Here is a 15244-nt window from a genome sequence, read left to right as displayed (position 1 = left end):
TTTTCTTTTTTTTTTTTTTTTGTACTGGGGATCAAACCTAGAACCTTGCACATGCTAGGCAAATGCTCTACCATTGAGCTACATTATGAGTTTTCATGTATTAATTTAGCAAATATTTATTAAACATTAACTGTTTCGGCCAGGTTGTGAGCTAAACCCTCAGATTACGCAAGGGTGGAAGGGCTTCTGCTCCAGAACACAGGTGGAGCATGTAACCCACTTGTTTTTCAGCTGCTTTCAATCCAAAGACCTGAGGGATCATCCATTCATAATTCCTTCCTGCACTGACTACTTCCACTACACTGCACAACGCTCCAGGCACTGCGCTTGCTCTGTGCGCCTCTTTCCGACTGTGAGTGGAATCGACGGAAGGATCCCCCCACCCTCTAGGCCTCAATGGTATATTCCATCCACCGGCGCCAGACGGCGGAAATGAGCCGCGGGGGCGGGACCTGTTGTTGAGGGTGGCGGAAGTGTGGTGGCGTTTTTCGGAAGCGGGCTTTTTGGAAGCTTGTGTCGGCGGCGAAGCTGAAGTGGCTTCGTGGAGCTGCTTCGCGCGCTGCCGGGCGTTGGGGCTCGGTCTTTGGGAGACGCAGGTCTGTTAGGACAAGAAGGCTCCCCCTTCTTTTTTTTTTTGTTTTAACGTGGCCTTCTTGAAGGTTCTATGGCTGGGAATTCCGCCGTGCCCGCGGTTTCCCGCCGCGCGCTTGGGCTTTCGCAATATTTTCCTTCCCGAGTATTCCATATACTCGGCTGACCACTTATTTTTAGCTTTTCCACTTACTTTTTATTTTTTATACTATTTAGTTGGAATTTAGCATTTCCACTTTTTAATCATTTATCAAATATTACTTTATTACGTATTTATGATAATATATAGTGTGTTATATTTATAATGTATTACATATTTGACAATGTTTGGTTCTAGGCAGTGTGCTGAGTAGATTATGAAAACGTGGGCAAAAATTATTGAACCACTTGATTAGATTACAAGTTCCTAATACGGAGATTCCAGGGAATTCTTGAGATTATTTTCGTTAGGATAGTCACCAACTCGTACTAGTACTTCATCGGTTGACTGCCCAGTAAGTGTATTGTCTGTAAGACAATAAAGGGGGGAAAAATCAAGCTTGTTTACTTCTGGAAGTTTCATCCAGCTCTGACATTTTTTCACCCTTACAGTTCCCTGATATGAGTGAAAATGGATCAGAAAATTTTATGTCTAGCAGCAGAAAAGACAGCAGACAAACTGCAGAAATTTCTTCAAACCCTGAAAGATGATGATGTGAGTATTGGCAAGCATGTTCTGCTAAAAGCAAATGTCAACAAATGCAGAAGACTTCTTCTACTGCTGCTTTATCTTCATACCATTCTCCTTAGGAGAAAAGATCTTATTTGATAACAAATCATAGATGTAAAGAGGAGAGTGAGTGAAATGCACAAGTTAACAACATTTGTGACCAAATTTAAACCTAAAATAGCATGCAAATACAATTGCTTTTGCATATGTACAAATTAGTATACTTTTATGGTCCTCAGATGGACCCTGTTTGAAAAATGTCCAGGCTATAGCTATGGATTTATATTTTTCTAACAAAAATAAATTCATAAGCAGCAAAATATTTTTAAAGTATTAGTAAAAGAGAAAATTAATGCCTGAGTCTCCACTTTAAGTACATGATTATAAAATGTAATAATAATGACCCATACCTTAGGCTGTTATTTCTTTCTAATCTTCCTTTTCAGTTTTTTTTTCTTCTTGCCCAATATATTACTCCCTTTTCTATAATAATTGGTCTTAGCTTGAGCAGATTTTTGCCTGGAAAAGAATACCTCCTCAAGATGAACCTTAAACACATATAAAGTTGTTATATTTTGTTTTTAAGGGAATTGTTATGTGCTGGTGTTGTAGTCATAGAAACTAGGTGCACATTTAAGAATCTAGAGAAAATAGAGCAATCTGAAAGTAAATTTAAATATTTAACAGATACTTAACATATTCAAAGCTGTAAGTGCAGGAATAGAATCCATAAAACAAGAAGAATGAATTAAAAAAAAATTTTCTTAAAACAAAAACCTCAGTAGATGGTTTAATAAATAAACACAGTTAAAAAATCAATAAAATGGAATATAAAGCTATATTATTAAATATAATATTATATAACAGAAAAATAAATTACAGATTGTAAAGAGGTGGAAAATATGAAGAATGTTTACAGCCTGTGGAGAGTACTTTTTTAAAAGAGTGTCTTAAGAACATAGAAGAACATTCATAGATATTAGTTATGTGGAGTACTAGAGCACAAAGAAAACTTGGTAGACCCCATAAGAGAAATATTACATACCATGCTCTGATGACAGTGCAGTAAAACTGGAAATGAAAAATGAAACAAACCATAAAGGTCTTTCTACCCTGACTAAAATACAACTAAATAACTCAAGTGAAAAGAGGTATATAAATAAATTACAGGATTTCTGAAAAAAATAATGATAATGAAAACACTGCAAATCAGAATCCTTGAGCTGGGCGTGGTAGTGCATGCCTGTAATCCCAGCAACTCAGGAGGCTGAGACAGAAGGATCATGAGTTCAAAGTGAGCCTCAGTAAATTAGGCCGTAAGTAACTTAGGGAGACGCTGTCTCAAGTCATAAAAAGGGGGTTGGGGCTGTAGCTCAGTTGTAAAGTGCTTGCCTAGCATGTGTGAGGCATTGGGTTTGATCCTTAGCATTGCATAAAAATAAATACAGGCATGCTGTTCGTCTACAACTAAGGAAAAAAAATTAGAAGGGTTGGGGGTGTGGCTCAGTAGTAAAACACCCTGGGTTAAATTCCTGAACCAAAAAAAAAAATCTTTAAAATATTGTTAAATATCACATATATTAATAAAAATAAAGTGAAAATGAAATTGTGGGAGCTGGGGTTGTGGCTCAGTGGTAGAGTGCTTGCCTAGCATGCACAAAGCACTGGGTTTGATCCTTGGCACCACATAAAAGTAAAATAAAGATATTGTGTCCAATTAAAACTAAAAAATAAATATTAAAAAAATTGTGAACTCAAAAAACTAGAAAAAAGAGCTTTAAACAATAACAAGCCACAAAAACTACTGTTGGTCCACTTTTCCTCTTGCACTATGACAAAAATACCTAACAAGAAAACTTGTAGGAAGAAAAAATATTTTAGGCTCACGGTTTTCAGAGGTTCTGTCTATGGACACCCCACTATATTGCTTTGGACCTGAGGGGAAGGCAGAGCATGACTAGGCAAGTGAATGATGGAGGAAAGCTTACTTAGCTCATGGCAGCCAAGGAGGAGAGTGTAAGGGACAAAATATAATTCCCAAGGGCATCCCCTAGTAACCTACTTCCAGCTACACCCTACCTGCTTAGTTACCAACCAGTAATCCATTCAAGTTCTTGATTCACCAAATGGGTTAACCATTGATTTAGGTTAATTTCTGAAAATTCTTGCATTGTCACATGAACTTTTAAGGGGAACATCTCATAAACCATAACAACTGCTAAAAATAGAAATGGAAATTAATATAATAGAAAAATAATAGATCAGACTAATCAAGAATTCTTGTTTTTTGAAAGAAAAACCATTAAAAATTTTAATCAAAACAATGGAATAAAGAAAAAACTAAAAAGCCACAAAATAAGAAATGATAAGAGACAAGTTGTTTATATGAATGCACATAAATTTGAAACCCTGGAGGAAATTGATAATTTCTTAGGCACATACAGCTTGATAAAATTGACCCATTTTGGGATGAAAAGTATAACCAGGCCAGTTTCCATAGAAAAAAAGAATATTATTAAGGAATTATTTCACCCAGGGCCCATGTAGTTGTTATTTTCCCCTCTGGGGATCAAACCCAGGACCTTGTGCTTGCTAGCAGGTGCTGTACCACTGAACTATGCTCCAGCCCAGGGTCCAAATAGTTTCACAGGAGACTTCTAACAAAGTTTTAGAGATCAGAATGATAGTCTTAAGACTACATAAATTGTTTCAGAGCTTAAATAATGAAGGAAGACTTCTAAAATCTTGGAATCGAGTGTAACTTTCATACCCTAATACGTGATAAAGATAGTGTAGAAAAAGGATATCATGAGCTAATTTCACAAATATTGACAAAAAAAATCCTAAATATCAGGACAGATTTCAACACCATATTAAAAAAACAATACTCCAGCTGGGCATGGTGGTATATGCCTGTAATCTCAGGGGCTGAGAAGGCTGATTGTGAGTTCAAAGCCAGCCTCAGTGAAAGTGAGGTGCTAAGCAACTCAGTGAGATCTCTCTCTGAATAAAGTACAAAAAAGGGTTGGGGATGTGGCTCAGTGAGTGCCCTGTACCAAAAATAAAAAAACAACATGCCATGATCTGGTGTAGGTTTGTTTTTGTTTTGGTACTAGGGATTGAGTCCAGGGGCACTTTACCACTGAGCTACTTTTTTTTTATTTTTATTTTTTTATTTTGAGAAAGGACCTAAGTTGCTTAGGGCCTTGCTAAGTTGCTGAGTTGGCTTTGAATTTGTAATCCTACCTCAGCCTCCTGAGTTACTGGGATTATAGATGTACACCACTGTGCCTATCCCTGGAGGGTTTTAATGGCAAGAATAAAGGTTATCTCAATATTAGAAAGTGTGTTACTATAAAGACCTTATGATTTAGATCAGAGAAAACCTTTGACAAAACTCAGCAACCATTCCTAATAAAAACTTGAGACCGCAGGAACGGGGTGGCTTTTTCCTTAATATGATAAAACATAGATGCTGACTCTAGCATCTTTTTTTTTTTTAAGTTGTAGATGGACACAATACCTTTATTTACTTATTTTCATGTGGTGCTGAGTATCAAACTCAGTGCCTTATAGGTGCTAGGCAAGCGCTCTACCACTGAGCCATGACTCCAGCCCCTAGAGTGAGAATCTTAATGGGAAACTGTAGAGGCTTTTCTATTAAGGCCAGGAACAAAGCCATGATGCTGCTGTCTCCACTGTGGTTTAATGTAGATCTGGTTGTTCTGATCTGTTAGTTAATACAGTTAGCCTAGAGAAGGTGTATACTTGGGAACCCCTGGGGAATCAGTGATAAAAATCATCTATGAACAATTCATCAAGGTAGCAGAATATAAAATGAATATGTAAAAGTCAATAGTATTCCTACATACAATAGCCAGTTAAAAGATATAGTGAAAGAAAAAGTCACATTTATGATAGTAATACAAAAGGTAAAGTGGTAATAAACTTAAGAAATATCTCTTCCCGTATGAAGAAAACTATAAAACACATAAAAGATGTAAAAATAGACAACTGGAAAGATATCGTTTATTCTTGATTAGGGAATATCAATCTCATCAAGATGTCAGTTTTCCCTGAGTTAATTTATGAATTTGATGCAATGAGGTTTGAAATTCCAGTGAGCTATTTTGTGAAATTAGGTTAACTGACTATAAAAATCATGTAGGTAAATAAACACAGGAATAGTTAAGGAAAACACTGAAAAGGAAGAGTTTTGAGGAAGGACTAACCCTATCAAATACCAAACACCATAAAAACTTCTATAATTGAGGTGGTACTGATGCATGAATAGATGATCAGATAATGGAATACAATAGCAAGAACAGAATAAAATATAGTGGATAAAATAGATAATGTCTCTTAAATGTCTCAAAATAGAGCCAACTATGTAAAATCTAGTGTATGAAAAAATGGCATTTCAAAATACTGGGTTAAAGATAGCCTTTGATAAATGTTGAAACAGCTGTGTAGACATTGGTAAAATTAGACCAACCCTCATAATATTTGAGAGTGAGCTCCAAATTAGTCAAAAGGTCTACATGTAAAAATCAAATCTATGGGGCTGAGGTTGTGGCTCAGTGGCAGAGTGCTTGCCTAGCATGTTCGAGGACTTGGGTTCAATTCTCAGCACCACATAAAAATAAATAAAAGTATTATGTCCAACTGCAACTAAAAAATAAACATTAAAAAAAATCTAAATACATAGTAGAAGAAGACATAATTAATTCCTCTTTCGCCTCAGGGCAAGGAAAAGCCTTCTATGGCTCAACATCTAGATGCAATAAAAGATTGACGTATTTGTCTACATATAAATTTAAGTTTGCCTGGCTAAAAATAGCATCAACTGAGTAAAGATAACTGACAAACTTGGCAATAATTACAACAAATCACAGCTAAAAGTTCAAAATTCCTAATTTATAATAAGAGAAGATTTAATCCTATAGAAAAAAAAAACAGAATAATCACAGAAACATGTAAAAATGGCCTTTAACACTCATAGCAGGAGAAATATAAAACATAATGTTTCTCCGTAGAAACTGAACTACTTGACAACATGCTGGTTGGCAAGGTGATGTTTGTAGAAATGAAAAGTGATTTGACCTTTATTAGGATTTGGTAATATTTAAAAAAAAAAAAACTACATAAGTATTTGCATCCAACCCAGTTATCCCATTTCTAGGAATTTACCCTAAAGGTATACCTCCAAATAGACTTGTAGACCAGTGGTACAGAATAGAGGACACAGAGACAAACCCACATAACTACAGTTATCTTATATTAGACAAAGGCGCCCAAAAGGTACATTGGAGAAAAGATAGCCTCTTCAACAAATGGTGCTGGGAAAACTGGAAATCCACATGCAACAAAATCAAATTAAACCCCTATCTCTTACCATGCACAAAACTCAACTCCGAGTGGATCAAGGACCTAGGAATTAAACGTGAGACACTGTGCCTATTAGAAGAAAAAGTAGGCCTAAATCTCCATCATGTTGGATTAGTCCCCGATTTCCTTACTAAGACTCCTATAGCACAAGAATTAAAACCAAGAATCAATAGATGGGGTACATTCAAACTAAAAAGCTTCTCAGCAAAAGAAACTATCAGTGAAGTGAATAGAAAGCCTACTAATTGGGAACAAATTCTTACCACACACACATCAGAGCACTAATCTCTAGGATATATAAAGAACTCAAAAATCTTAACACCAAAATAAATAACCCAATCAATAAATGGGCCAAGGAACTGAACAGATACTTCTCAGAAGATGATATACAATCAGTCATCAAATATATGAAAAAAAAAAAGTTAAACATCTCTAGCAATTAGACAAATGCAAATCAAAACTCTAAGATTTTATTTTATTCCAGTCAGAATGGCAGCTCTTAAGAATACAAACAACAGTAAGTGTTGGCGAGGATGTGGGGGAAAAAGACACACTCATATATTGCTGGTGGGACTGCAAATTGATGCAGCCAATATGGAAAGCAGTATGGAGATTCCTTGGAAAACTGGGATTTGAACCACCCTTTGACCCAGCTATCCCACTCCTCAGTCTATACCCAAAGGACTTAAAAACGGCATACTATAAGGACACAGCCGCATCAATGTTTATAGCAGCACAATTCATAATAGCTAAACTGTGGAACCAATCTAGATGCCCTTCAGTTGACGAATGGATAAAGAAAATGTGGTATATATATACACATGATGGAATACCATCAGCATTAAAAGAAAAAAATCATGGCATTTTCAGGTAAATGGATGGAGTTGGAGAATATAATGCTAAGTGAAGTTATCCAATCCCAAAAAACCAAATGCCGAATGTTTTCTCTGATATAAGGAGGCTGATTAATAGTGGGGTTGATGGCGGAGCATGAAAGGATTAGACAAACTAGACAGAGCAAAGGGGAGGGAGGGGAAAGAGGGGGCATGGGGGTAAGAAATACGGTGGAATAAGATGGACATCATTACCCTGAGTACATGTATGAAGACATGAATGATGTAACTCTAATTTGTGTACAACCAGAGATATGAAAAATTGTGCTCTATATGTATAATATAAATTATAATGCATTCTGCTGTCAATAACAAATTAGAGTTAAAAAAAGATATACCTCCAGCAATATACACTTATGTTATTCGTTATGATATTTTGAATCTGTAAAAAAAAGTATCAGGAAGAGATCTACAACTGAAAGAGTGATTTCCAGAAGATATAATTAAGTGAATAAAGCAAAATGCAGGGCTGGGGATGTGGCTCAAGCGGTAGTGCGCTCGCCTGGCATGCGTGCGGCCCGGGTTCGATCCTCAGCACCACATACAAAGATGTTGTGTCCGCCGAAAACTAAAAAATAAATATTAAAATTCTCTCTCTTTCTCCTTAAAATAAATAAATAAATAAATAAATATTTAATAAAAAAAGCAAAGTGCAAAATGTGTATCGTACTACCTTTTATATAAAACAAGGTCTGTGTGTCTTTACAGGAAAAAACTTTGGAATAATACCATAACTTATCTTGGACAGGGTGGGGGGGAATGCATATAAACTTGAACTCTTTAGTAGGATTGATTGTTTTAATATGGGTGAAACAATTTGGGAACCGTTTTGGATGAGTATGTATGTTGACATCTGGAGTTAGGGTAGAAGGTGGTAGAAGGCACATGCAAATATGGAAAGTTGGAAGGGTGGAAAGAACCCTGTGGGAATAAATTAGAAATGAAAATGTTGGTTGAGGGGGTGGTCATGCCTATAATCCTAGTTATTCAGAAGATTGAGGCACAAGGGTCACAAGTTCAAAGCTGGCTTGGGCCAGTGAGACTCTGTTTCAAAATAAAATATTAGGAAAGAAAAAAATAAAAGTATCGGTGTACACTTAGGATTTCTCAAATGTGTGTTTGTATATACATACTTTTGCTTGTTTATTTTTGTATGTATGTGTATATATATAACCAAAAAGCAAAGATGCCACAGTAGCCATAAGCACATGTGTCATCTAATTATTTGCTCTCTGATAATCATTCCCCCACTCAAGGGAACCAGGCATTTAATGGTAGATTTCATGGGTGCGCAGGATGGATACAAGATGAACTTGGAAAACTTTACTGACCAGGAAGTAAGAAGTGCTCAAGACAATATGGTCACAAGGCCATCTGGAAAGGACTCCCACTGGGCCAGTCTGGGGTTATTGTACTAGTAAGTTCAGTTGTGAACTACTGGAAAACATTTAGGAGACCTACTAATCTTTTTTGTTTGTTTGTTTTGTTTATTTTTGGTGCTGGGATCAAAAACCCAGGGCCTTGTGCAGGCAAGGCAAGCACTCTACCAACTGAGCTATACCCGCAGCCCCCATTCTTATCATTTTTTTAAAATGAAGAAAAGGGAGATCTCTTGCTTACAGTGCTAGAGTTGGAAAATCAGCATTTTGCAATCACGATGACAAGGTTATCAGGTGAGATGTATCAGTAGATGCTCAATCCAGGGTTTTTAAAATTTATTTGTTCTGGTTACCAGGATTGAACACCACAGTCACTTAACCAAAGAGCCACATCCCCAGCCTTTTTTATTTTGAGATAGGGTCTTGCTAAGTTGCTTAGGACTTCACTAAGTTGCTGAGACTGGCATAGAACTCAAGATGGTCCTTAGCCTTCTGAGCTGCTGGGATTGCCTGACTTATTGGTGCATTCCAGCTGTACATAATGGTGGAATTCATTATTGTTAGTTATTCATATGTGCACACTGATTTTTTTTTTTTTTTTTCTGGGGGAGAGGTACCAGGGATTGATCTCAACGGGCACTCAACGTCTCACTGTTGCTGAGTCTGGCTTTGAACTTTTGAACCTCTTGATTCAGTCTCAAGCCGCTGGGATTACAGGAATGTGCCACCGTACCTGGCTGATTTTTTTTTTTTTTTTAATGTTAATGTTTTAGAATTCCATATCATGCGTACTTGTCCTTTTTCCGTGATCTGTAGTCAGCAACAATTCTCAGCTTTTCCTTGTCACTATTGATTGTTTTTTTGCTTTGTCTTGTTTTTTATTTTTATTTTCATTATTATTTGTTGTTTCTAGTTATACGTGACAGTGGAATATATTTTGACATACATACATTCTTGTGTTTGTACATAAGAGTCACACTGGTTATGTAATCATATAGGAATATAAGAAAGTAATGTTTGATTCATTCTACTGTCCTTCTTATTCCCAACCTCTCTTCCCTTCATTTTCCTTTGTCTAATCCAGAGTACTTCTACACCCCCCTCCATGTGTGTTAGCATCCACATATCAGAGAGAATATATCTCCTCTTTGTTTTTTGGGGTTTGGCTTATTTCACTTAGCATGATAGTCTCCAGTTCCAGGCATTTAATGGCAAATGCCAAAATTTTCATTTTTCTTTATGGCTGAGTAATATTCCTGTGTGTGTGTGTGTGTGTGTGTGTGGGTGTGGGTGTGTATCTATCTGTCTGTATGTGTGTATAATCACATTTTCCTTAACCATTCATCTGTTGAAGGGCAAAGGGCACCAGTTTGGTTCTATAGCTTAGCTATTGTGAATTGAGCTTCTATAAACATGATGTGGATGGGTCATTATAGCATGCTAATTTTAAGTCCTTTGAGTATATGCTGAGGAATAGAATAACTGGGTCAAATGGTGGTTCCATTCCAGGTTTTCTGAGGAATATCCATACTGCTTTCGAAAATGGTTGCACTGTTTGCAGTCCCACCAGCAATGCATGAGTGTACCTTTTTCCTACATCCTTGCCAATACTTATTGTTACTTGTATTCTTGATAATTGCCATTCTGACTGGAGTAAGATGAAATCTCAGTGAAGTTTTAATTTGCATTTCTCTACTTGCTAGAGAAGTTGAGCATTTTTTTGTGTTTTTGTTGACCAATTATATTTTTTCTGGGACGTGTCTGTTCAGTTCCTTTGCCCATTTATTGGTTGGGTAATTTGTTTTTTGGTGCTAAGTATTTTGAGTTCTTATGTATTCTGGAGATTAATGCTTTATCTGAGGTGCAGGTGGCAAAAATTTTCTCCCATTTTATAGGTTCTCTTCACATTCTTGATTGTTTCCTTTGCTGTGAAGCTTTTTAGTTTGATGCCATCCCGTTTATTGATTTTTTATTTTATTGCACTTTAGGAGTCTTGTTGAAGAATTTGGTTCCTAAGCAGATGTGATGAAGATTTAGGCCTACTTTTTCTTCCTTTTACTGCTTAGGTCCTTGATCCTTGAGTCGAATTTTGTGCTGGGTGAGAGATAGGGATTTAATTTCGTTTTGCAACATGTGGATTTCCAGTTTTCGCAGCCCATTTGTTGAAGAGGCTATCTTTTCTCCCAATGAATGTTTATGGCACCTTTATCTAGTATGTGATAACTGTATTTATGTGGGTTTGTCTCTGTGTCTTCTATTCTATGCCATTGGTCTTCATGTCTCGTTTTGGTGTCAGTACCATGCTGTTTTTGTTACTATAGCTCTATAGTATAATTTAAGGTCTGGTATTTGTGATGCCTCCTGCTTCACTTTTCTTTGTGAGGATAGATTTGGCTATTCTAGGCCTCTTGTTTTTCTAAATGAATTTCATGACTGCTTTTTCTATTCCTATGAAGAACCTCACTGAAATTTTAATAGGAATTACATTAAATCTATGTAACACTTTTTGGTAGTATGGCCATTTTGACAATATTAATTCTGACTATCCAATATCTTTTCATTTTCTAAGTCTTCTTTAATTTTTTCTTTAGCATTTTATAGTTTTTATTGTAGAGGCCTTTCTCCTCTTTTGTTAGATTGACTCCCAAATATTATATATTTTTTCGAGGCTATTGTGAATTGGGTAGTTTTCCTGTTTTCTTTTTCAGTTTATCATTACTGATGTTTAGGAACACAGTTGATTTTATGGGTGTTAATTTTATATCCTGCTACTTTGATGAATTAATTTATGTCACTCTTGATCTTGAGAGTCATGGAGAGTATTCATAAGTTATTATTTTTTTTTAATGTCTTAGAGCCTGTTTGCTATGGGCTAATTATTATTAGGCCCTATATCCCTGATGAAAGGATCACAAAAATGGTGATGCCCTTCTCAGTATATATCACTGGGCTCATGATTGTCATTCTTGGTAATATTGACTTTAATAACCTGGCAGAGATAGTTTTGTGCTGGGCTATTTCATCATATAGAGGGGAAATTAGATGAGTGGCAAGATGATTGCATGGTTTTAAAGTGTGTCCTTACAAATTTCTTACTGGTTGCAAAGAGAGGGGGGAATAATTGTAAAGCGGGGAAATCTGGCAACACACCTTACTAATTACAATTGATATCCCAAGTGACGGACAGATAGATACCATGTGCCTCCTCATGTGATCCTCTGAGAATACACTATCACCTGTGTTCCAGCTAAGATTCCATAAACTCAGTCTAACCATGTGGAAACATCAGACTATACAAAATAAGAATTTATTTTTGTGATGCTAGAAATCAAACCCAGGACCTTGTACATGCTGGCAAGTGCTCTACCACTGAGCTATACCTCCAGCCCTTTTTTTCTTTTTCAATTTATACTTTATTTGGACTGTGCTGTTAACTTGGTAGTTCTAGATTGCCAGTGATAATTCTAAAGTAACAAGAATACTTAATCTTAGTCTACTTGTAATTTTTAAATGAAGTTAAAAGCATTACTGAGCCAGGCATCAATGGCACACACCTGTGAGCCCAGCTACTAGGGAGGCTGAGGCAATAGGATCACAAGTTTGAGGCCATTTTGGGCATCTTAGCAAGACAATATCTAAAAATAAAAAGATCTAGAGATTTACTTCAGTGGTAGAGCGCTTGCTTAGGATATGTGGAGTCCTGGGTTCATTCCCCAGTACCAAACAGCATAGCTGTATAAAGTTTAAGAGGAAGATTGAAGATATGATAAATTGAGGGAGAAGGAAAGGAAGTAGGGGACAGAGGGAAAAGAAGTTAACATTTGTTGAATGCCTGTTGTAAACTGAGCCCTATGCAAGGTCCTCTAGTCATCATCTTAGTCCTTTGAGCTAAGGAAATGATCTCATGTAACAGTTTAAATAACTAACCTGAGGTTATATGGCTGGTAGATGGCATAGCTAGAATTCATAGCTCAGGTCTTCTAATTCTGGGTACAGCTTTTTTATTTTCTATGCCATACTGACTTGTGTTGAAACTGAACTTTTTGGAAAAACCTCAAGAGTTTCTCAACCTTGGCATTGTTCGCATTTTGGACTGGATAATAATTTCTTGTGGTCAGCTGTTCTGTGGATTATGAGATATTTAGTAGGGTTCCTGGTATCTGTTTACTAGATTCCAGTAGCACCCTTTCATTGTGATGTCAGAAATGTCTCCAGACATTGTCTAGTTTCTCCTGGAGGATAATAATCATCCCTGAGAACCAGTTCTCATTTGGAGAGTTCAGATAAAAGCAGTCAGATACTTTCTTATACCTTTAAGAAAGGAGAGATGGACTCTGGTTAGGAAGACCACATTTATGTAGGTGAGGTAGAGATCAAATTCATTGTTTATTATTAGTCTTGACTTCTGTGACACTCCTCTCTCTGGGTTGTCCTCGTGGGTTACTGACTTCACTTGCTTTGCTCGTCTCCCACTGCCTCCCCTTGTATAACTTTTTGTTTTAATGACTAACTGTTGGTGTTTATCTTGTCTTCAAGTTAATCTTCCTGGATATTCTTATCTATTTCCATGGAACTCTCCTGTGGGGTCCATTTGGATATATCTAGTTGTTTACTTGGCATCTCCACTTGAATATCTCAGAGTAGTGGTTTGGAGCCCATGAAAGACCTGCTGAATCAGAAACTGGGTAGAGCCCAGAAATCTCTTTTGGTAATCTTCAGGGTGATTTAGATCTCAAAATTTCACCATTTTCTTTGGATGTTATGATCATCCATCCATTTAGTTGTTTAAGCCATAAATTTAGGAGTTTTTGTTGGTTATACCCCTTCCCTACCAAGTTATGAAGAATTTCTATTCCTAGTTCTGGGATATATTTTGAAATTATCTACTTTTCTTCATCTCCTGTACTAGTATGCTAAGGCTGTGTTAGAAAATATCACAAACTGGATGGCTCAAATAAATGCAGTTTATTTCAAGTTTCTGAAAACTAGCAGTCCAAGATCAAGGTGTTGGCAGGGTTGGTTCCTTTTGAGGGCTGTGAGAATCTGTTCTGCCTCCCTCTTCCAGTCTCTGCAGGTTTGATGGCAATCTTTGATGTTCCTTGACACCTGCTTTCTGTCTTTGTCTTCCCTTGACATTCTCCCTGTGTACATGTTGTCTATGTCCAGATTTCCCCCTTTTTAAAGGGTATTAGTCCCATCTCACTCCAGTAAGAATGGCAGCCATTATGAAGTCAAACAATAACCAGTTCTTGTGAGGATGTGGAGAAAAAGGTACATTCACACATTGCTGGTGGGACTGCAAATTGATGCAGCCAATTTGAAAAGCAGTATAGAGAGTCCTTGGAAAGCTGGGAATGGAACCACCATTTGACCCAGCTATTCCCCTTCTGGGACTATACCCAGAAGACTTAAAAACAGCATACTACAGGGATACAGCCACATCAATGTTTATAGCAGCACAATTCACAATAGCTAGACTGTGGAACCAACCTAGATGCCCCTCAATGGATGAATGGATTAAAAAAATGTGGCATTTATACACAATGGAATATTACTCAGCACTAAAAAATAACAAGATCATGGCATTTGCAGGGAAATGGATGGCGTTAGAGCAGATTATTCTATGTGAAGTTTGCCAATCACTAAAAAACAAAGGCCGAATATCTTCTCTGATATAAGAGGGGTGACTCAAAATGGGGTAGGGAGGAAGAGCATGAGAAGAAGATTACCACTAAATAGGGAAGAGAGGTGGGAGGGAAAGGGAAAGAGAAGGGGAATTGCACGGAAGATGGAAGGAGACCCTCATTGTTATACAGAATACATGTATGACTATGTGAGGGGGAATAAAAAGTGTCACATTAGATTGGGTAGAGAGAGGGGAGGGGAGGGGAGGGGAAGGGGGGATAGGAAGGACAGCAGAATAAAATAGACATTATTATTGCTGTATGTATATGTATGACTGCATGACCAACGTGATTCTGCAACCTGTACACTCAGAAAAATGAGAAATTATACCCCATCTGATTCAAATGTATGATATGTCAAGATCATTGTACTGTCATGTGTAACTAAAACAAAAAAGGGTATCAGTTACAATGAATTAGGGCTCAAAACAACCTGACTTCCAATTTTGGTCATAGTTTTAGGTGTTTGGGGTTAGAACTTATGAAATTTGAGGTGGCACATTTCAGCTTATAACATCTCTTCTGCTGTCATCTTGATTTTTGGCCACTGTTCTCTCTCGCTGGAACATAATAGCAGTCTCCTATCAGATATCCCTGTTT

The 15244-nt window shown here is 36.9% G+C and overlaps 1 protein-coding gene across 2 annotated transcripts in view; it reads left to right on the top strand.

Moving 5' to 3' along the window:
- Positions 1–441: 441 nt before the first annotated feature.
- Positions 442–15244, top strand: part of Fanci (FA complementation group I) — a 71162-nt gene continuing 56359 nt past the window's right edge. Inside the window, exons 1-2 of one of the 2 annotated variants that reach the window (XM_015493080.2) lie at positions 442–596; positions 1183–1285. In XM_015493080.2, coding sequence (XP_015348566.1) covers positions 1202–1285 — 84 coding nt within the window. In that variant the 5' untranslated portion in view covers positions 442–596; positions 1183–1201. Of the gene's footprint in view, positions 597–882; positions 1086–1182; positions 1286–15244 lie in introns of those variants that run through there. The other variant, XM_048790275.1, reaches the window with a different exon arrangement.

The sequence above is a fragment of the Marmota marmota genome, unplaced genomic scaffold, assembly GCF_001458135.2.
Source record: "Marmota marmota marmota unplaced genomic scaffold, marMar, whole genome shotgun sequence".
Taxonomy (NCBI): domain Eukaryota; kingdom Metazoa; phylum Chordata; class Mammalia; order Rodentia; family Sciuridae; genus Marmota; species Marmota marmota.
Note: the sequence above shows the minus strand (reverse complement) of the source record. Positions and strands in the feature narration are given on the sequence as shown.